The 23,590-nt window shown below is 40.8% G+C and overlaps 1 protein-coding gene across 2 annotated transcripts in view; it reads left to right on the top strand.

Annotated features, from left to right (window-relative positions):
* LOC105524105 overlaps positions 1-23,590 on the top strand; it is a 65,641-nt gene that overhangs the window by 1,993 nt on the left and 40,058 nt on the right. The window contains exons 3-5 of one of the 2 annotated variants that reach the window (XM_011959224.1): positions 3,952-3,993; positions 9,918-10,010; positions 11,501-11,656. In XM_011959224.1, the coding sequence (XP_011814614.1) occupies positions 3,952-3,993; positions 9,918-10,010; positions 11,501-11,656 (291 nt within the window). Of the gene's footprint in view, positions 1-3,951; positions 3,994-9,917; positions 10,011-11,500; positions 11,657-15,797; positions 16,667-23,590 lie in introns of those variants that run through there. The other variant, XM_011959225.1, reaches the window with a different exon arrangement.

Raw genomic sequence — 23,590 nt, 5'->3', positions numbered from 1 at the left:
GCCTCTCTTCATTTAGGGCCATGGGTTTCCAGGCTTGAGGGTGGGGCCTTTGCCAGGGAACTGCCTTATTCTACCCAGTAGTTCCCTGTCTTCTGTCCCTATCAACAATAAGTGAGCTGAATAATACTCTTAAAAGGAGGACAAGAAATAACTGGGTAGAATAATACAATCCACCTTTCCAATAATGGTTTTGGAAGAAGAAGCTGGTTGGGTGTCTTCAAAGGCAGGGGTCCCCAACCCCGGGCCATGAATCAGTACCCTTTGTACCCTGTTAGGAACCTGGTGGCACAGCAGAAGGTGAGTAAGGGGCAAGCAAAAGAGGGTAGCTTCATCTGTATTTACAGCCGCTCCCCATGACTAGCATTACCGTCTGAGCTCCACCTCCTGTTACATCAGCTGGGGCATTAGATTCTCATAGGAGCACAATTGTGAACTATGTGCATTCAAGGGATCTAGGTTGTGTGCCCCTTATGAAAATCTAATGCCTGACGATCTGTCACTATCTCCTATCATGCCCAGATGGGCCCATCTGATTGCAGGAAAACAAACTCAGGGCTCCCACTGATTCTACATTATGGCGAGTTGTATAGTTATTTCATTATATATTACAGTGTACTAATAATAGAAATAAAGTGCATAATAAATGTGATGTGCTTGAATCATCCCGAACCCATTCCCCACCCCTGTCCATGGAAAAATTGTCTTCCATAAAACCAGTCCCTGGTGCCAAAAAGGTTGGGGATTGCTGTTCAAAGCGATAATTTTGCAATGTGAAGGCCAACTATTAGGTTACTACTTTTCTTCAGGCCCAAAGGACACTTTATAGCTGTGGACATCTGATAAAAAGAAAAGTAATGAGTACACTGTTGGTGGGAATGTATATCCAGACACCCATTATGGAAAACAGTATGGAGGCTTCTCAGAAAACTAAAGATAGAACTGTCATATGATCCTTCAATCCCACTACTGGTTATTTATCCAAAGGAAAGGAAATCAATGTATCAAAGGGATCCTTGTACTCCCGTTTATAGCCACACTATTCACAATAGCCAAGATATGAAATCAACCAAAGTCTATAAACAGATCAGTAAAGAAAATGTGGTATATATACACAATAGAATACTATTCAGCCATAAAAAGGAATGAAATCCTGTCATTTGCAGCAACATGCAGGGAACTAAAGGCCATCTTGTTAAGTTTAATAAGTCAGACACAGAAAGGCAAAAATCACGTGTTCACACTCATGTGGGAGCTAAAGAAGTTGATCTCATGGAGGTAGAGAGCAGAAGGGTGTAGGGGTAGGGGAGTGAAGACAGGCTGGTGAATGGATACAAGCAAACAGATAAGATGGAATAAGTTCTAGTTTTTGATAACACAGAAGGGTGACTATAGTTAGCAACAATACACTGTATTTCCAAATAACTAGAAGAGAAGATTTCTTTTCTTTTCTTTTCTTTTCTTTTCTTTCTTTTGAGACGGACTCTTGCACTGTTGCCCAGGCTGGAGTACAGTGGTGCAATCTCGGCTCACTGAAAGCTCCGCCTCCTGGGTTCACGCCATTCTCCTGCCTCAGCCTCCCAAGTAGCCGGGACTACAGGCACCTGCCACCACGCCCAGCTAACTTTTTTGTATTTTTAGTAGAGATGGGGTTTCACCGTGTTAGCCAGGGTGAAATCAATCTCCTGACCTCATGATCCACCCGCCTCTACCTCCCAGAGTGCTGGGATTACAGATGTGAGCCAGTGCACTCAGCCGAAGAGATTTTTTTCTATGAGTTTGACTTTAATTTCTAAGATTCCACATATATATGAGATCATGCAGTATTTGTCTTTCTGTGTCTGGCTTATTTCACTTAACATACTCTTCTCTAAGACATCCATGTTGTTGCAAATGGTAAGAGTTCCTTTTTCTTTAAGGCTGAATAATATCCGTGTGTGTGTGTGTGTGTGTGTATACACCACAGTTTCTTTTTTTATTCATCAGTTGATGGACACTTAGATTGTTACCATATCTTTTGGCTTCTGTAAATAATGCTGCAATTAACATGGGACTGCAGATACTTCTTGGAGATAGGGTTTTTATTTCTTTTGGAAATATACCCGATAGTAGTATTAGTGGATCATATGGTAGTTCTATTTTTAATTTTTTGAGGAACCTCTATACTATTTTTCATAATGGCTGCACCAATTGACATTTCCACCAAAAGGGTACAAGCATCCCCTTCTCTCGAATCCTCACCAACACTTGCTGTCTTTTGACTTTTTGATAATAGCCATCCTAACAGGTGTAAGGTGATGTCATTTTGACTTGCATTTCTCTGCTAATTAGTGATGTCGAGTAGAAGAGAAGATTTAAAATGTTCCCAATACAAAGAAATGATAAATGTTCAAGGTGATGGGTATCCTGATAACCCTGACAACCATTACACATTGTATGCATGCATCAAAATATCGCATGTACCCCATAAATACGTACAAATATTTTGTATCAATAAAAACATGAAAAAGAAAAGTAACTAGTATAAATGGCCAGGTGCAGTGGCTCACACCTGTAATCCCAGCACTTTGGGAGGCCCAGGCGAGTGGATCACTTAAGTTCAGGAGTTCAAGACCAGCCTGGCTAACATGGTGAAACCCCATCTCTACTAGAAAAATACAAAAATTAGCCGGGTGTGGTGGCAGATCCTTGTAAGCCCAGCTCCCTGGGAGCCTGAGGTGGGAGAATTGCTTGAACCTGGAGGTGGAGGTTGCAGTGAGCCAAGATCGTGCAACTGCACTCCAGCCTGGGCGATAGTGTGAGACCCTGTTTAAAAAATAATAATAAAATAAAAGAAATAAAAAAGAAAAGTAACTAGTGTAAACGAATCAGGTTAAAGTCATCTCTAATTCATGTTTAAATATTTGAACAAATTTTTATAGTTTATTGTATCTGACAGTTCTTTTAAGAAGAAGCTTCGGTGGCTCAAGCCTGTAATCCCAGCACTTTGGGAGGCCGAGACGGGTGGATCACGAGGTCAGGAGATCGAGACCATCCTGGCTAACACGGTGAAACCCCATCTCTACTAAAAATACAAAAAAACTAGCCGGGCGAGGTGGCGGGCGCCTGTAGTCCCAGCTACTCCGGAGGCTGAGGCAGGAGAATGGCGGAAACCCGGGAGGCGGAGCTTGCAGTGAGCTGAGATCCGGCCACTGCACTCCAGCCCGGGGGGCAGAGCAAGACTCCGTCTCAAAAAAAAAAAAAAAAAAAAACAACAAGAAGAAGAAGAAGCTTTATTGCTTTGAGTGTCTAAAAGAATCCATTTAACTTTAAACTGACCACGTAATGAGATACATGATCTTTTCATTGGTTCATAGAGGAGTTTTTAGTAAGTGCTGGTTATAGGCAAAGCACCATCTTAAGCCTAAGCAGGAGTCTGGAGACTCTCCCTGCCCTCAAGAGGATTACACTCCAGTATGACAGTAAGACACATGCAACTCCAAGAAGAAAGTAAAAAATTATATAAGAGAAAATATGCAAGTGCCACAATAAATTGAGAACGGCTACATAGTTTTGAAAGTGGCAGCATTTAATGAAGTCTTGAAAAGGATTGGACTCCTGGCATTATATGTTTATTATCTTAACGACGTATTTTTTAAGTCAGATAAAAGGAGCTTATCTTATTTGTGAGTCAGTGCTTAAATTTTCTTAAATTTTGTGAGTCAATGCTTAAATTTAGTACTTTTCTAAATTCTTAAATTTTCTTGTAATCAGAAATCTCCTTCTTGTGTTACATTTAAAATCAAACTACAAAATATGTCTCAAATATCTAATAACTTTTCTTCTTTGCCCTACATCCTTTGTTCAAGTTTCAGCAAGAAAAACAACCTTCAGTTCTTACTTTCTTGGTAGTGGCAATTCCCCTAATGTTCATCAGGCATTTAACCATAAATAAATAACATTTAATTTTCACAGGAGGATCTCATTTCTGTCCCCTGCCCTGGAAGTTGGCAAAAAGTAAGGACCTGCATTTCATTGGAAATACAAATATTTACTCTCCCTATTCTCTATAGAAATTACAGCCTTGAAATCTGCTATCAGAAACCCAGTTTGAGGCTGGGCCCAGTGCAGTGACTCACGCCTGTAATCCCAGCACTTTGGGAGGCCAAAACAGGCGGATTAGTTGAGCCCAGGAGTTTGAGACCAGCTTGGACAACATGGCGAAATCACCTCTTAAAAAAGAAAAAAAAAAAAAAAACAAAAATCACCCCCAGCATGGTAGCACACATCTGTGGTCCCAGTTACTCAGGAGGCTGAGGTGGGAGTGTTGTTTGAGCTCAGGAGGTGAAGGCTGTAGTGAGCCCTGATCACACACATCACTACACCCCAGCCTGGGTGATGGAGTGAGATCCTGTCTCAAAACCAAACCCAGTTTGAGAAAAATATTTATCAAGATTGCCTCAAAGACATGCAATTATGGAGCTGTGTTCTTTGGACCACACTGTTGTGGTGCATCCCAGGTGTGCTTTTGGTCTCTAGGTTTCTTTCTTGGGCTGTTTTTATCTTGTTTTTGGTATAAGGGTAATACCAGCCTCATAAAGTGAGTTGACAAGTGCTCTTTTCTATTTTTTGAAAGAGTTTGTGAAGAATTGCTATTAATTTTTCTTTAAATGTTTGGTAGATTCAACAGTGAAGCCATCTGGACCCAGGCTTTGATTTATGCATAGGTGGTTGATTACTAATTCAGTCTCTTCATTTATTATCTGTCTGTTCAGATTATCTATTTCTTCTTGTCAGTTTTGGTAGTTTGTATTTTTTCCAGGAATTTGTTGATTTCATCAATATGATCTAAGGTGTTGGTATATACTTTCTCATAATATAGTATTTTTTATACTTTTTTTATTTCTATAAGGTTGATGGTAATGTCCCCTCTTTCCTTTCTGGTTCCTGGATGTGCTTTTACTAAACTGTCCCTGGGGTAATGCCATCTGCCTTCAGAGAGGCACCTTGTAGGAAACAGATGCATAAACCTCATTATCAGATTTAGTGTCATGATGTCATCTGCTACAGCTGTCTACTGCATCCCACAGTGTTTTCTCTGCAGGATCTAGAGGAGAACTTTCTCTGATCTCTCCGTGTCATGAAAAGCGCTGCATGCCCTGAACAAATGAGACCTTTTAATCCCACTGTGGATTATGTCTCCTGCTTTGGCTGCTGGGAGGGCTGAGTCCAATGTTGAATACCTACTCTGTCAGTTTCCTAGAGCTGCCACAACAAAGTATCACAAACAGATTGGCTTAAAACAACAGGTGTTTATTCTTCCATAGTCCTGGAGGTTTGGTTAGACGTCAAAATTAAGGTGTCCGCTGGGCTATGTTACCTTTGGAACCTGTAGGGAAGAATATGAGGGGACTTCAAAAAGGTTGTGGAAAAATGGAATTAAAAGATAAAAATGAGAAATATACATTTTATTTCTCAACATAAACTCCATTAAGTTCAAGAGACTTTTGTAAGTGATGATACCAGCCATCTAGTCCATTCCCAGCATCCTGGGAATTTAGCCATGTCAATGCAGTCTTTCTTACATCATTAACTGAAGAAAAATGGGTACACTTTACATTTGTTTTCTTGAGATTGAGTCTCACTCTGCCACTCAGGCTGGGGTGCAGTTGTGCGATCATAGCTCACTACAACCTCGACCTCCTGGGTTCAAGCAATCCTCCCACCTCAGCCTCCCAAGTAGCAGAGACAGGCAGGCACCACCATGCCTGGTTAAGTTTGTATTTTGTGTAGAGACAGAGTCTCACCATGTTGCCCAGGCTGGTCTTGAACTCCTGGGCTCAAGTGATCCTCTCATCTTGGCTTCTCAAAGTCTTGGGATTATAAGCATGAGCCACCATGCCTGCCATTTTTTTTTTTTTAAATGTTAGTGTGTTAGTCCATTTTGCATTGCTATAAAAGGATACCTGACAGGAGGCTCATTCGACTCTCAGTTCTGCAGGCTGTACAAGTAGCAAGGTGTCAGCATCTGCTTCTGGTGAGGACCTCAGGAAGCTTCCACTTACGATAAAAGGGGAAGGGGAGCAGACATCATGGCAAGAGAAGAGGAAAGAGGGAGTAGAGGGAGGCGCCAGACTCTTTTTAATAACCAGATCTGGAGGGAAGTAAGAGTGAGAACTCATACCTCCCAGGTACGGCATTAATCTATTTTTGAGGAATCTGCCCCCATGACTCAAACACCTCCTATTATGCCCCACCTGCAACATTGGGAATCAAACTTCAGCATGAGACTTGGAGGGGACAAATATTTAAACTATATCAATTAGAAAAAAAAGAAGTCAGACAGCCATGTCAGCTCTGTAAGGTGGATGCCTAATGATTTTCTATGGGAACTCTCAAAAAATTGCCCTTGTTTGATGAGAGGAATAAGCAGGAGCACTGTTGTGGTAGAGAAATACTCTCTCTGGTGAAGCTTTCCCACGTGTGTTTTCACTAAAGCTTTGGTTAACTTTCTCAAGACACTCTCATAATAAGCAGATGGTATTGTTGTTTGGCCCCTCAGAAAGTCAACAGGTGAAATGCCTTGAACATCCCCAGAAATTGTTGCCAGGAACTTTGGTCTTGACTGGTCTGCTTTTGCTTTGCCTGGGTAACTTTCTTCTCTTGTTAGCCATTGCTCCGATGGTGCTTTGTCTTCAGGATCATCCTGGTAAAGCCATGTTTCATCTGCTGTTCCAATTCTTCAAAGAAATGATCCCATTGTTTATTCTGCTCTTCTGCACAGCTGATCTGAGCACAGTGGTTTTGGCACCCATTGAGTAGAAACTTTGCTCAACTAAAATTTTTCAGTGAGAATTGTGTGAGCTGACCCAGGTGAGATGTCTGTGGTGTTGGCCATTGTTTCTGCTATTTATCGTTGGTCCTCTTCAGTTGGGGCTCAAACAAGATGAATTTTCTTCTTGCAAATCAATGTAGATGGTCTACCGCGATGGGCTTCATCTTCAACATTGTCTCATCCCTTCTTAAACTTATCCATTTGTAAACATCTAATTTCTTTGGGGCATTGTCCCCATAAACTTTCTGTAAAGCATCAATGATTTTACCACTCTTCTCCCCAAACTTCACCATAAATTTGAGGTTGATTCTTGCATTAGCTGACTTCAAGTTGCTCTGATGTGGACCGTTTTCAAACTGAAGTCTTATCCTTCTTCATGCCTCAAACTAGACCCTATTCAGACATGGTATACAAGTTAGTACCAGTTTATTGGTGTGGAAAAACTTTGAAATCCATGCACAATTTTTTCATGATACACTTTTCTTTTTTTTGAGATGGAGTCTCACTGTGTTGCCCAGGCTGGAGTGCGGTGGTGTGATCTCTGCTCACTGCAGCCTCAACCTCCAGGTTTAAGCAATTCTCCCACCTCAGCCTCCCCAGTAGCTGGGATCACAGGCGCATGCTAACACACCCGGCTAATTTTTGTATTTTTATTAGAGCCAGGGTTTTGCTATGTTGGCCAGGCTGGTCTTGAACTTCTGACCTGAAGTGATCTGCCTGCCTTGGCCTCCCAAAGTGCTGGGATTACAGGCGTGAGCCACCGCGCTGAGCATGATACACATTATTGATGAACTTTTTTGAAGTACCCTTTGTACTTCCTTACCTTTCCCTAGCTTCTGGTGGTGGCTGGCTGTCTTAGTCCATTTCATGCCTACTATAACAGAACACCTAAAACTGGGTAATTTATAATGAACAGGCATTTATTAGCTCATAGTTCTGGAGGCTGGTAAGTTCCCTAACAAGATGCCAGCAATGGGTGAGAGCATTCTGGTTTCATCATCACATGTCAGAAGGCAAGAGGTAGGAGGAGAAACTCCCTTCATCAAGCCCTTTATAATTACATTAATCTAGTCATGAGGGCAGGGCTCTCATGACTGAAACATTTCCCACTGGGCTGTTCCTCCCAGCACATTGGGGATTATGTTTCTACATGAGTTTTGGAGGGGACAGAAACATTCAAACCATAGCACTAGCAATACCTTGTGTTCCTTGGCTTGCAGTTGCATCCCTCCAATCGCTGCCTCTGTGATCACATAGCATTGTCCCTGGGTGTCTGTGTCGAAACTTCCCCTTTCTTATAAGGATGCTGGCTATATTGGATTAAGACCCACCCTAGTGGGTGTCTTAACATGATTACATCTGCAATCACCTTATTTCCAGATAAGGTCACATTCGCAAGTGCCCAGAGTTAGGACTTCAACACATCTTTTGCAGGGACATAGTTCAACTCAAAGCACCTACAAGTGCCACGTGGTCAACTTCTCTGTATGCTAATATTACCCTTCTTATTTCATCTTTTATTTTTCTTCCTCTATTTTCCTTTTGTCCCGATTACCTAGATTACTTAGTTTTTGCTCAATTATATACATCTTTGGCTGGGTTTGAAAGGAAGAAGACAGAAATGAAGGGAAGGATGAAGAGAAGGAGGGAGGAAAAGAGAGGAGAAGGAGGAAGAAAAGCTTGCCCCCTAAAATTAGACATGAAACCAGGGGAACAGAGTTGCTGGAATGGAGAGCAAGGCTGGGAAAGACTGACTGGGAAAGTGTTTTTGCTGTGGGCTTCATCAGAACCTCAGAATTACTTTTTTTGAGGAGATGGATGCAGTGGCTAGCAGCTGCTTGAAGCTTAGCTGATCTAGGAAAAAGTGGAAGATAGTTTGATGAACTGGGAATTAGGAGAGTAAAGGTATGGTCCAGCTACTTTTATATAAATGTTAGTAGACACAATATGGATTGAAGTTTTGTGGTAATAGGAAGCTTATACAGTGTTGAAGACTAACGTATCCTAGGTGTTGTGGACACAGACCCATAAATCATTGATTTAGTGCATGCAATTTATTCTGGAGGACACTATCTCATGTTTACAGGGTATTATCCTCCAAATGGCACTTTAGCTGAAACTTTAATAGGCTATTCCAGTTGTCTATCAGACTAGCTGTTTGTGGAGATTATATGCATATATGACCAGCTAAAGCTACTGTATAAACCAACATTTCCCTTTCCACCTGTTTCTCATCTTAACCCATCACAGGTAAGAGTCTTAATCCTAATATTACAGCACACCAAGGGTTACCATCACCCCACTTACCACTAGAAATGAGGTCCTTGTTACTGTTTGGTGGGTGAATGATCCAGTACCAGAATTCTATCCTGAGATTTGAAGGTTCAGACCTACAAGTAGCTACAAGTAGCTTCTATTTTGTAGGGCCACTCTCTACGTGCTTTCTTAGTTTGGATTTCCCTAAATGCAACGATTAAGACAAGGACTAGGATGCAGATAATCTGAGGGCTGACTGCAGGAAGCAGGGCTAAGGGAGCAAGGAGAGTAATGGAAGAAACGTATGTCAAAATAAAGAGGCTTTGCTTTTCTAACTATAAATGACTGTGTGTCTTTCAAATAATGTCCTCATTTTATACTGATTATGATTGTAACGAAACCCATTCGCAAATGGTGAACCGTTTTTAATGTTCACCTTTAGACTTTTTCAGACCCACCTTCCTTTTGTTTTTTTCTTTTGTTTTCAGAAAGAAGGTCTTGTTCTGTCACCCAGACTGGGGTGCAGTGGCATAATCATGGCTCACTTCAGTCTCAAACTCCTGCATGCCAGTGATTCTCCCGCCTCAACCTCCCAAGCGGCTGGGGGTACAGGCACATGCCACTATGCCCACCTAATTTATTTATGTTTTTTTTCTTTCTTTTTTTTGGAAGGTAGAGACAGGGTCTCACTATGTTTCCCAGGCTGGTCTCAAACTCCTGGTGTCAAGTGATCCTTCCACCTCAGCCTCCCAAAATGCTGGGGTTAAAGGTGTGAACCACTGTGCTGGGTCACTTCTACCCCATTGTTTAACTTAACATTGTCTTAATCTGTTTTGTTCTGCTATAACAGAACACCAGAGACTGGGTAATTAATAAAAAGAGGAAATTTATCTGGCCTACAGTTCTGGAGCCTTGGAGGTCCAAGATCAAGGGGCTGCATCTAGTGAGAGCCTTCTTGCATCATCCCATGGCAGAGGCAGAAGGGCAAGAAAGAATGAGAGAGAGAGAGAGAGAGAGAGAGAGAGAGAGGGAGGGGGGAGATGGGGCAGTGGGTAGGGGGGAGAAAGAGAGGGAAAGAGAGAGAGACACAGTGAGGGAGAGTGCACTAAACTTGCTTTTAGAGCAAACCCACTCCCACAATTAATCCATTCAAGAAGAGTCTGCAGTCACCTCTTAAATTTCTTAGCTGTCAACACGGTTGCGTTGAGGAATTAAGTTTCCAATACATAAACTTTGGGGACACATTCAAACCATAGCCATCATCTTCTGCCATTTATTATTAGAAAAATGTTAATGTATACTTTATGTTTATTTTGTTGGTTGGCTTTTGGCTTGGATACTTACGAAATTTTTAAAACTTATCTTTGAGACTGGAAATTTTTACTGTAATTATATATGTGAAGTCTCTTTTTGCTTGAAACATAGTGCGCTAAGCTTGGAGTTTATCCTGCAGTAGTTTTAGGCAAGAGAGTTACATGGTGAGAGCTATGTTTTAAATATACCACCTCAGGCAAGTATGGGGGATGTGTTTGGAAAAAGTACAGACTAGAGCTGAGTAGACCAGTTGGACTGTTGGAATATTGTAGGCCAGAACTGAGATATTTTTAAGATTCAGCCTGTTCAATATGTACCAGGAAGTAATAAACAAGAGAATAGATGGGAAATGGAGTTGGTAAGAAGTAACTCCAGTGTGGTCTGCGGTTCCCACGTCTCACTGCTGTGTGTTACTGGCCTCAGTGTATTTGAGGAGCCTGAGCTGCTGTGCAGAGGCCAGCGTCACTGGGGCATGCGACTCTAGGGAGTAGTGCTCCCTGGGGTGACATTTTCTTTTTCCTTTTTTTTTTTTGAGACGGAGTCTCGCTCTGTCACCCAGATTGGAGTGGTGCGATCTCAGCTCACTGCAACCTCTGCCTCCCGGGTTCAAGCGATTCCTGTCTCAGCTTCCTGAGTAGCTGGGACTATAGGTGCCCGCTACCATGCCTGGCTAATTTCTGTATTTTTAGTAGAGATGGGGTTTCACCATATTGGTTAGGCTGGTCTTGAACTCCTGACCTCAGGTGATCCACCTGCCTCAGCCTCCCAAAGTGCTGGGATTACAGGTGTGAACCAACACGCCTGGCCCGGGGTGACCTTTTCTACATCACTGGAATGAGAGGAAAATACTGGTTGCAGAAAGAAATGGCTCTTTTCCTATGGAAATCCTCAGCAAGGCATTTGATACTGATTTCTATTTCTCAGAACTGTTAGGAAGAACTGGTACAGAGATTTATCCCAGAATTTCAACTCCTTTTCAGGATTCATTAGTCTACCACTCTGTATTGTTTTGTTGTGGTTTATGTACATCTATTCACCATAAACTACTACTACTGCCTAAGAATGGAGGAGGCTGGCAGGGGACTCACTCACTGCCATCTCATGTTTTTCCTCTCCTAGGGTTCTAGGATGCCTCATAAAGGCCCATGGTGTACTTTCTGTCTGCTTCACTTAGCTCCACAATGGCGATTTCTGTTAACACGCATACAGTTGAATGGATGGCCAGAATCGAAGCTATCTGCTGTGAGACACAATGAGAAATGCTTTTGTGTAAAGGCAGGAGTAGTTTTATTTACTGCTACATCACACAGGGAAGGTGGGGAGGAAATAAAAAGAAAGACAGGAAAGCAAAGGCAAACCAATATGACATGGTACAGGCCTTTTTGTTCTTACCTCTCTACCAGGGTCCCTAAATGAGGCTTATACCTGGAAAAGCAGAAGACAGATCTGGTGGGAGGGGATATGGAAAAGACATGGGAGGCAACCCTCGTACAGAGAGCCTTGTCTCCACGGAGCACTGCTCCACTGGCACACTTGTTCAAAGAACTGGCAGGCTGGGGGTCGGGCTCCCTCCTGCTTGTTTAAAGGGCTGGTATGACTCCCACCTGCTTGTTTAAAAGGCTGGTATGAGTGAACCTCTGGAGGCTTATCCCACCATGATTCCAGGGGTCTCACTCTGCAACCGTAGTCAGGGTTGATGTGACCTGACCTCGGTGTTCAGACATCCACGCAAGTTTCAGAAGTGTTTACAAACTTTTTGCGAAAGGAAAAATAAACTTGCACAGAAGAGCTGGTTTAGCTGTTTTCTGAGATAATTATAAAAACAATAGCAAGCCCCAACTCTCAATCATTTAAATTTTTCTTTCTTTTTTTTTTTTTTTGACACAGGGTCTCAGTCTGTTGCCCAGGCCGGAGTGTCATGGCATAATCGTAGCTCATTGCAGCCTTATCCTCCTGGGCTCAAGTGATCCTCCTGCCTCAGCCTCCCTAGTAGCTGGGACCAGAGGCACGCATCACCATGCCTGCCTGGTTTTTTTGGGGGAGAAAAATGGGGTCATGCCATGTTGCCCAGACTGGTCTTGAACTCCTGGGCTCAAGCTATCCTCCTGCCTCAGTCTCCCAAAATGATGGGATTACAGGAGTGAGCCACTGCACCTGGTCAATTTTTTTCTTTTGCATTTCTTGACATAGGAGAAAAGCAAACCATTACCTGAGTATGTGTGGCTTGGGGGCACAAGCAGATGTAGGGTATATCGCTCTGTCCTCAGAGAAACTATCAGCATGCTGTTGCTTTTGGTGTTGGCTGGCACTACTCAGGATGATCCAGCCTGCCTGCTTGGATGTATGATTCAGTTAATCCGAAATCCTCTTCTCCGCCCAACCAAACCTCCTACTCATTCACTGAGTCATCACCCTTATGAAAACTGCTTAGATTACACTATGTTAGAAGGATCTCTCCCTCACCCAAGTTTCTCTTGTCCTCCAGGCTAGTATTGTGCATCTGATACGTTGTTTCTTAGAAGCTAACCTTGCTTTCACAGCTCAGCTAGAATGGTCTCTGTGGCAGGAATGAGAGCTGGTACATTTCCCCCATAAAGCCTAGCACAATGCTGGGCAAAGTATTTGGTGAATACTTGGAGTGATTGAAAACTTGCCATTAAAAGCATATACTGTGTAGGTACTTACATGAGGTGCTTAGAGTAGTCACATTTATAGAAATATAAAGCAGAATGGTAGCTGCCGGAGGCTGGGGGGTGGAGGAGAGATGGGGAGTTATGGTTTAAGGGGTACAGACTTTCTCTTTGTGAAGATGAAAATATTCTGGAGATGCATGGTGGTGATGGTTGCACAACAATATGAACGTACTTAATGCCACCAAATTGTACACCTAAAAAGGTAAATTTTATTTTATATATATTTTGCCACATAAAGTTTAATTTTTTAAGAAACCTATCCTGTAGAAATTTGAGGCTCTTCCCTAAGTCCACCCTCAGCTGCCCTCCCTGGTGCCCATGTGCGGAATCCATATCGTGTGTGAGTGCAATGTCCAGTTGGATTGCCATGCTGGCCAGGCCCCAGCTACTGGGCTCATCTTCCCACTTGGCAGCTCCATTTTTGTTTTGAAAATGGGGTCATTTGCACCAGGCTTTTAGTTTAGATTTGTTTTTGTAGTTCCTGTCTACACAAGGATGGTGAGGAAAGAGTCCAGATCTAGAGCAAGCAAGCTTATAGTTTCCCCATGGTAATGGAGAAAAGCTTAATGATGGTGAGATTTCTTGACATTTCACAGCTTCCAATTTAGTTTGGTTTTGTTTTTCATCTGTGAAATGAAGATTTCAATAGTCCATACCTCCTTAGCTTGTTGTGGGGATTAAATGAAGTGAGTTGTATCAAATACCTTCCACAGTACCTGAGGCAGGGCAGGAGCTAGGAAGCGTTGTTCATTATTTATTAACTGCAGCTGAGAATTCTTGGATTCTGTGACTCCAGCTTGGGTTCCAGAAGGACAGAAGCAGTCCACAGGGCTCCTGACACAGTGCCTTGTCTATGATGTGTGATCCTATGCATAACAAAACCCTTGGGAGGCACCAAGTTGGTGGCTGGGGAAACAATCTGGTCCGGAGCGTCAGGGATTTTTCGGTACGACTTTCCCCACTCTGTCAGAAACCCCGCTGCCTGCCATGCCTGGGCTCCCAGGTTCCCTGCGGTGCTCTCTTTCTCTAGTTCACATTCAAAAAATCTTGAGAAAGGACTTGAAGAGACCTGCTTGGCTGGCTTTCTCACCTGTGTGGCCAGGATGCCAGCGCTCACTTGACCACGTGGTCAGAGTAGGGTGGGCAGCTTTCCATGTGAAGAGGAGTGATGGGCAAAGAAAAATGAGGCATCCACCCCGCACTGAACTGCATGCTCTGGGCAAGCCAGAGAAAAAGCAGCCATGGCTCCACCGCCATCTCTTTCTTCAGTGACTAATGCCCTATGCGCCATGATACCTGTTTGCAAAGAAAAGATGCTGTATGTTTCTTCTTTTGAAAGGGAGTCGAGCACATTGATCTTAAGGCTTTCCAAGTTAGCACCTAAAATTATTTGACCTTGGTTTAATAGGGAGAAATTGATCAGGTTGTAGAAATGAAAAATGCAAATGCTTGATGAAAAATACTTGAAATAAATTCAAGGCCATATTAACATTTAATTTACACTTCCTCCCAGAAGCTATTTTTACATTCCTATTTACTAGTATGATATGCAGTAGTTATTTTTCTCCGTGACTCAATATGATGGGATATTTTTTTCCTTTCTTCAAATAGTTCTCAATTCGGATATGACACAGAGTTCCCATTTTCCCCATAAATTACATATTTATAGCACACGGGAATAGCAGGAATGCTGTATGTCTCTTAAAAGTACTTCTGTATTTGAATTATAGAGAAAATGACTTGATGGGAGTCTGAACTTTGGGCACTCTTGATGTAGCTGGAGCAGAGAGGGGAACAGAACTCTGTGTTCCAGGCCTAGGCACTGTCTGTTCTGAACATGAGCCTGCCACTGCCAACTGAGTGCACGTGGGGAAGGGTGATGAGGGAAGGATGGGCATGAGCAACCCGGATCAAAGGTCATGTGATGGTGAGAACATAGCTTGGACATCCTGCATTGGATTGTGTTCTGCTGTGTACTAGCTCTGAAAGCTTAAGACCGCTTCTTAGCCTTTTTGGTCCTTTTGCTTTTTCTGTAAACTGGCATAACAGAAGGAGTTACATTTAGGGCTATTATAAGGATTTGAATAAGGTAATGCATGGAAAACTTCCATGCTAGTGTTTTCATTGAGAGAGTCATCAATAAAAAAAAGAAAAAAAAAAAAAGCCTGTCATTCCAGAGAGTTCTAAAGCAGGACAAGTGTCTTCTGTTCCTTGCACCCTTCTTCCCCTTCCCTTTGGAAGTCTGGTGGCTGAGGACAGCTAAGTTCTCCACTTGGGAGGAGGTACCCTTCCTTCCCCACAGAAAGCTAGGTGGGATCCAAGAGTCAAGGGAGCACAGAGCAGGCCCCTTAAGCCTACCTCTATCCCAGGCTTCCTGTAGAGGTTTATGTGGGGCCTATTGCTCCTCCACACAGTAAGGAACCATGTGAAAGCTTGGGAGCTGAAGTACATATTTGCCAGGAGGGAGCTCAGTATAGTAGATGTTCCCTTTATAACCCTGCATCCAGCGTGACAATGGGCAGTGCTATGGTTTGAATGTTTGTGTCTCTCCAAAATTCATACTGAAACTACATCCTCAATGCAATAATAGTATTAAGAGGTGGGACCTTCAGAAGGTGATTAAGCCATAAGGCTCCTTCCTGGTGAATGGGATTAAGGCTCTTATAAAAGAGGCTTCTTGGAGTCTTCATCTTTTTTTCCCCTTCTGCCTTCTGCCATGTGAGGACTCAATGATCACCCACTCCACAGGCCGCAGCAAAAAGGCACCGTCTTGGAAGTAGAGACCAGCTCTCGCCAGACACTGAATCTGCTGGCTCCCTGATCTTGGGCTTCCCAGGGTCCAGAACCCTGAGAACTAAATTTCTATTGTTTACAAAGTACTCAGTCTGTCGTATTTTGTTATAGCAGCAGGAATGGACTGAGAGAAAAGCAGCTAGTTGAGGATTTGGGAATTTGGGTGTTTTTTTGGTTTTTGGTTTTGGTTTCAGTGAACCTTTTTGCAACACATTGTAGACATTTTATGTCTAATAAAATGCTTCCATTTAAAATATGCTTTTGGGTAGGCTTTAGAAAATGTATACAACCATGTAAGCATCTTAATCAAGACACACAAGGTTTTCGTAACCCTCAAAATTTCCCTTGTGTCCTGTTGCAATAAATCTCCCCTTCTCCCCACCCGCAGGTGACTCCTAATCTGCTTTCTATCACTATAGAAAAGTTTGCATTTTCTAGAATTCTGTATAGAGTGAATGGATCGGGCTTTCATTTATCATAATGCTTTTGAGATTCATCCATATTGTTGCATGTATCGGTGGATTCTTCCTTTTCCTTGCTAAGCTTCATTCCATTATATAGATATACTGCAATTTGTTGATCAATTCTCTGTTAATGGGCATTTGGATTGTTTCTAGTTTTGGTGTATTTTGTATAAACTGACAGTTCCTGACTTATGATGGTTCAACTTTCAGATATTGTGAAAGCAATACACATTCAGTAGAATTCATACTTCAAGTACTCATACAACCATTCTATTTTTCACTTTCAGTACACTATTTAATAAATTATGTGAGATATTCAACACTTGATTATAAAATAGGCTTGTGTTAGATGATTTTGCCTAGCCTAAGCTAATGTAAATGTTCTGAGCACATTTAATGTAGGCTAAGCTAAGCTATGATGTCTGGTAGGTTAGGTATGGTAAATGCACTTTTGATTTATGATATTTTCAACATAACTGCATTGTAAGTCAGCCAAGGAGCATCTGTATATTAAAAAGCTGCTATGAACATCTGTGTACAAGTCTTTTTGTAGATACATGTTCTCATTTCTTTTGGATAAATACCTGGAGTGGGATTGGTAGATCACATGGCAAATATGTGTTTAAATTTATGAGAAACTGCCAAAGTATTTTCCAAAGTAATAGTAACATTTTACACTCCTACCAGGACTGTAGGAGACTTCCAGGCACTCCACATCCTCACTGACACTTAGTATTGCCTGTCTCTTTAATTTTGGTTGTTCTATTGGGTGTGAAATGATATCTTGGTTTAGTTTTAATGTGCATTTTCCTAATGCCTAATGGAATTTTCCTTTGCCTAATGGCTAATGAAGTTGAGGTCTTTCCATGTGCTTATTAGTCATTCATTTATCTTCTTTAGCAAAGGGTCTTTTCAAATATCTTGCTTATATTTAATTGGTCTGTCTTCACAGCTGAGTTGTAATAGGTCTTTTTATATTCAACCTACAAGTCCTTTGTTAGATATACGTTTGCAAATATTTTTTTTTTCCCATTCTGTGGTTTCTCTTTCATCTTCTTAATAGTGTTTTTCAATGAGCAAAAATAATAATTTTATAAAAGCTCAGTTTACAAATTATGTTTTTAATAGTTTGTGGGTTTAAAATGCTCTGTTCAAGAAATATTTGCCTACACTAAAGTTGCCAAGATTTTCTCCTAGATTTTCTTCTAGGAGTTTTGTGGTTTCCACTTTTACATGTTGCCTATATACAATTTGAGTTAATTGTTGAGTATGGCGTGAGGCAAGGGCCAATACTTACTTTTGCCATGAATGTCCTAGCACCATTTGCTGAAGCACCCCTTTTTCCCCATTGAAATGCCTTGGCACAAAAATCACTTGACCATACCTGTGTGGGTCTATTTCTGGACTGTCTCTGCCACACTGATCACATATCTGTCTTTTTGCCATTATCACGTTTGATTACTATAGTTTTATAGAAAGTATTAAAATTGCTTTGGTTTTCTAAATCATTTTAATTTCCATATAGAGTTTGGAATCAGCTTGCCAAGCTTTAAAAAAAAATCTGCTGGATTTTTGGCAGGGATTATGTTCAGTCTATGAGCCAATTTGGGGAGAATCTCCATCTTAACAATACTGAATCTTCAGATCCATGAACATGATTTGTGCCTCCATTTATTTAGGTCTTATTTCATTTTTAGCAATGTTTTATAGTTTTCAGTGTACAGATCTTACATAAATTTTGTTACATTTACCTCAAACTATGGTATGTTTTTTGATGATATTGTAAATGAAATTGTATTTTTTATTTTTTTTTCAAATGTCCATTGCTGATATACAGTAATATAATTGAGTTTATACATTCACCTTGTATCCTATGACCTTGCTAAATTCAACTTTTTCATTCTAGTAGCTTTTATGTGTGAAAAAGGTAGTTTTATTTTTTTTTTGTCCAATATGTGTACCTTTTCTTTCTTTTTCATGCCTTTTTTTGCAATGGTTAGAACTTCTAGTACAATATCGAATAGAACTGATGAAAGAGGGTATCCTTGCCTGTTCACCATCTTAGGGAGAAGTATTCAGTCTTTCCCTATTAAGTATGACAGTTAGCTCTAGGCTCTTTGTAGATGTCCTAAAATGTAGTCTGCTTTTAATTATTATCATGGTCTGGCAATTCTGAACAGAGCCAATGATAAAATACTTAACACTCCTAAAATATCTTTTCTTGGTCTGAGTTCCAAATAATTGCTGAAATTACTTCTGAGTTTGATTAATATATCTCTAACCTTCAAATTTACATATTTGTATCCATTATCATTTAGTAATTGTATTCTATATGGAAGTTAATTAAGAAAATTCCCAGTTATACAGGGAATTCTTATTCCCCTTCCCCTCCCACCGCTACCCCACACACTGACTCAGCAGCATGCTTTCTTTGGAGAAGAATTTGTGACAGATCGCAGTCATTCCAGCTTCCTTCAGGGGTAGCTTGTGCCTCTACTCCTGGTATGCATATATTCCTGCATTTACACTGCGGAGTCCAAAGAAACAGTCATAGCACTGAGATTGCAAAGATGAAGAAACAGAATCTCACTTGCTTCAATTCTATCATCTGTATAATTTCTTGGAGTTTTTGGTTTTGTGTTTAGAATTTAAAACAGTGAAACTGTGAGGTATAATATTTTTGTTTGGTAAGGGCAAATTTTTATTCATATATGAGATATTTTGAGTGACATTCTTAAAATTGATATTCATTGTAAATTCTATTCTTGTTATTTATTATTTAATTGTAACACTATTCATTTCTTTGACAAGCCATTATATAGGTCTAAGGTTTTTTCCCTTTAAAAATATGTTAATGCAGGCCAGGCACGTGGCTCATGCCCTTAAATCCCAGCTCTTTGGGAGGCCGAAGCAGGCATATCACTTAAGGCCAGGATTTGAGACCAGCCTGGGCAACATGGCGAAATGCCATCTCTATTAAAAATACAAAAATTATCTGGGCATGGTGGCATGCACCTCTAGTCCCAGCTACTGAGGAGGCTTAGGCACGAGAATCACTTAAACCCTGGAGGTGGAGGTTGCAGTGAGCTGAGATTAAGCCACTGCACTTCAGCCTGGGTGACAAAGCGAGACTCTGTCTCAAAATATACATGTATATAAATGCAATGAAAAAATATCAGTCGTTATTTTTGCATATTTGTGCTATAATATCTTATTTTTTATCTTTTACATTTTGTAAAGTAAAACATATTTATCTGCAACACATTAAACAAAAGATAACTTTTATTGTCAGCATTGCTTTTTTGGTTATTGTTATGATTCGTTTCAGTTCATGATTATTTGTGACAATAATTTTACTATAGAGAAGACAGATTTACTCCAGGGGTTGGGTGTGCTCCTTCTGCCATTCATAAGATGGAGCCTGTGCAGGTCCAGCCCCAGGCGATTGTCAGCCACAGACCATCCTACAAGTCAGATAGAGTGGAGTTTGGTTGGTTGCCTCTGATTATTTGTCTTCTAGGGAATATTTTGAGTTTTGTTCTGAGGCAGAGGCACAGATAAAACAGATAGATTAATGATGCATAGCCATGAAACAATTTTGCAAAGTTCTATCAGAAAATTCTGCACTGAGAGTCAGGACTCTGCCCTGTCACCACATTATCTGCTTTCTACCCCTTGGGGTTGAATGAGACAATCTTGATTTCTTCTGGTCCTGAAATTCAATCAGTCTGTTATCCCACTATGGAATATAAAGGGTTATTATTACTCTTGTTTTTGTTGTTTGTATTAATGAACAAAGAAGAGGCTCTGGAAACTTTGACCAATGGGGCAGAAGGACAGCAAGACAGTTTAATATTTAAAAATGTTCTAAAGGAAAATTCGTGAGTCTTGTCCTCAGCTATTTGAATTGGGCTTACTATCACTGTCTGTGACCTTATACCTCATCCCCAAGACTATGGGATTTTTCTTAAGTTAAATTGCAGAGGGCAGACTCCAGTGGTGGCTAACCAATGATATATCTGCCATTCAGCTCAAACCCATCTCTACCTGGGAATTTTCAGTGTGCTCAGACAGCAGAGACGGAGACCCATGCCCAGTGTTGTCCTGTTACTGGCAAAGCCAAGGTACAACACCAGAGGTGAGAGCTCTGTGTTCATGGATCACCTGCATTAGAATCATGCAATGCTTCCAAACCTACCGAATCTAAAGGCAGGGCCCAGGAATCTGCCATAAGCATCTTTATATGATGATAAGTATCATGCTTTCTGAAGTCTGAGCACCATTCATACAGAAGAATGGCCAAGAGAATGAGGATTTGAAAATGATTCAAAGCTGATACAATAGAAATGAATCACTAAAACATATTTTACTGGTCTTTGTTATTTCAGGTTTTTTTGTGTTGTTGTTGGTTTTATTTATTTTATTTTTATTTTTATTTTTTTTTGAGATGGAGTCTCACTCTGTCACCCAGGCTGGAGTGGAGTGGAGCAATCTAGACTCACTGCAACTTCTGCTCCTGGGTTCAAGTGATCCTCCTGCCTCAGCCTCCCAAATAGCTGGGATTATAAGCATGCACCACCACGCCCCAGTAAGTTTTGTTTTTGTTTTTGTTTTAAGTAGGGGGGTTTTACCATGTTCACCAGGCTGGTCTTGAACTCCTGACCTCAAGTAATCTGCCTCCCCAAATTGCTGGGATTACAGGTGTGAGCCACCGCATGTGGCCTCACAATATCTTTAATTATTAAAGGCCAGCACTTTTTTTTCTCCAAACTTTTCATTCTGCAAAACCAGGAGATGTCATTTTAAGTTGCATCCAGTGCTGTGAGATAGATATGACTGATATGACAAATTATAAGGTGACATTCATCACATGGAGTCCATGGCCTGGATGAAAGGTTAGGAAAACTATGGGTTTCTAATGAGAAAGTCAAGTTTAATTAATTATCCTCTGAATAGATTTGCCCTGGGGGTTTGGCAGCTGAAGCTTAATAGCTAATTGCAAGGACTGCCAGTGAATAGTGGGTAATCTGCATCCCCAATTTCATGTTGGAGATGTCATAATTGCTATATATCACGGGACAGCAAGGCAGAGCAAATGGATACAAGCTGCAGCTTTCTAGAGGCATTCCATGATGCTGCTCTGAGAGTTGGAGAAAAGGTCCCAGTTGTCGACCACAGACTGCCATGAAGTCAGCAGTTTCAAGTAATGTGGTATGTACCCAATTGCCTTTGAATCATGGAACCAGAGAGACTACCGGGTGGCCTCTAGCTTATCCCCTTCCACTAGGCCATTGATGCATCCAGTTATTTCAGATGATACCATTTTCCCCTTTCCTTCCAACCCCATCTCCTATTCAGTCAGTTTCCTTTAGTAGTTAGATATGAGGCAGAGTTCCTGCAATTCACTGTATTGAAAGCATTTGGCAAAATTCAGCACCCCTTCATGATAAAATGTTATCATCAATCTTAGAATAGAAGAGGACTCAACTTGAGAAAGAACATCTACAAAAAATGTACAGGTAACATTGTACCTAATGCTACAAGACAATGTTTTTCCCCTAATGTTGAAAAATCACTTGGGTTGCAGAATGAAGAATGGCTTGTGGAGAGATGGGTAAAAGTCAATGATATAACTGCATCTAGGAAGTTATGGCAATAGTTCAGGTGAAGATGAGAGCTTAGACTTGCATGGCGGCAATAGAAATGAGAGGTATTTAGGAAGATGGGGCTCATTCACAGATTGGGGATTATTCACAAGTTGAGGGAGAGATCTAAATATAACTGCTAGGTATTAGCTTACTCAGCTGGATGGATGGTGCTGCCATTCATTGGGCAGAAAAATCAGGATGATTTTCTCTATACCATGGCCCCTAAAAGTCAATTAGAAGAGTCTGATATCTGTGGATGATATCCGTATTCAGAATGGAGGTGAGGTATTTTCAAGTACCTGAAACTATGTTTACATACACAGAGCTCCCGGACTGCAGAAAGTAATTGAAGGAAAAAGCAGGTCGTATGAAATAAATTACTGGGGAGACATGCCAATACTGAAATACTGGAGAAGAGGAGAGAATTATATATTTCAAGGTGCTTTACAACAAGCTCTTTAACATATTATCTGATTTAAGTATTACCACAGCCATGTGAAGTAGAATTTTTCTGATACCTGTTTTTAGATGAGGATTGGAGTCCCAATTTATTAAGTGATTTGTCCAAAGCTATTCAATGGTGAAAGGTTTTAAATGTAAATCTCCTGATTGCAGTGTCCCTAATCTTTTCAGTGCTACAGTAAAAGTTAATTTCAGCTAAGAAGAAAGTCATTGGAAGGAATTCAGGTCTGCAGACAGGGTCCTTTCTAATAGGGTATTTCTCTTTTCTCCCACCCAGTTAAATCCTACTCATCCTTTGAGACTCTGTTCTGATTGCTCATCTCCTGTAAATCTTTTGCACCCATTCCTACTTACTGATTACTTCCTTTTTTTAAAAAAATTAAATTATATGTTATTTATTGTAATATGTTAAAATAGTATAATTTCGACATGCTATCAATATAAAAATGATATTTCACATTTTTCTGTACCAAATATTTGAAACCCAGCATGTATTTTATACTTACAATGAATCATAATTGGAAGTAGTCTCATTTCCAGTGCTTACTGGCTAGCAGCTTCTGTACTGGACAGCACAGGGCTACAGTCTAAGCCCTTCTAACCTTCAGTGTGATACTCACCTTAAAATGTACAAAAAGTGGTGCATAATAGTTGATCCAAAATTAAATAATGCTCTGTTAAAATGGGAAGTGAAAGACAAAATATCTTAGCATTTGGACCTTATCTGACTACCAAGAGACATTTTACTGTGATTGAAGAATGGCTAAGCAAATCTTTTTGACATTATTTTTACAAATACTTTGCAGACTGGTTTTCTCTTTCTATTACCTCGTTGAAAGTCTGTCTGGGCACCTAGTTATTTTTTTCTATTTCTCCACTTAACAGTTGTTCATTCTGATGTATCTCAAAATAATAAGAGCTATTTATGACAAACCCACAGTCAATATCATACTGAATGGGCAAAAACTGGAAGCATTCCCTTTGAAAACCGGTGGAACACAAGGGTGCCCTCTCTCACCACTCCTATTCAACATAGTGTTGGAAGTTCTGGCTAGGGTAATCAGGCAAGAGAAAGAAATAAAGGTATTCAATTAGGAAAAGAGGAAGTCAAATTGTCTCTGTTTGCAGATGACATGATTGTATATTTAG

The sequence above is a fragment of the Colobus angolensis genome, unplaced genomic scaffold, assembly GCF_000951035.1.
Source record: "Colobus angolensis palliatus isolate OR3802 unplaced genomic scaffold, Cang.pa_1.0 Scaffold49, whole genome shotgun sequence".
Lineage (NCBI taxonomy): Eukaryota > Metazoa > Chordata > Mammalia > Primates > Cercopithecidae > Colobus > Colobus angolensis.
The sequence above is the reverse complement of the archived record's forward strand: the minus strand, read 5'-3'. Positions and strand labels throughout refer to the sequence as shown.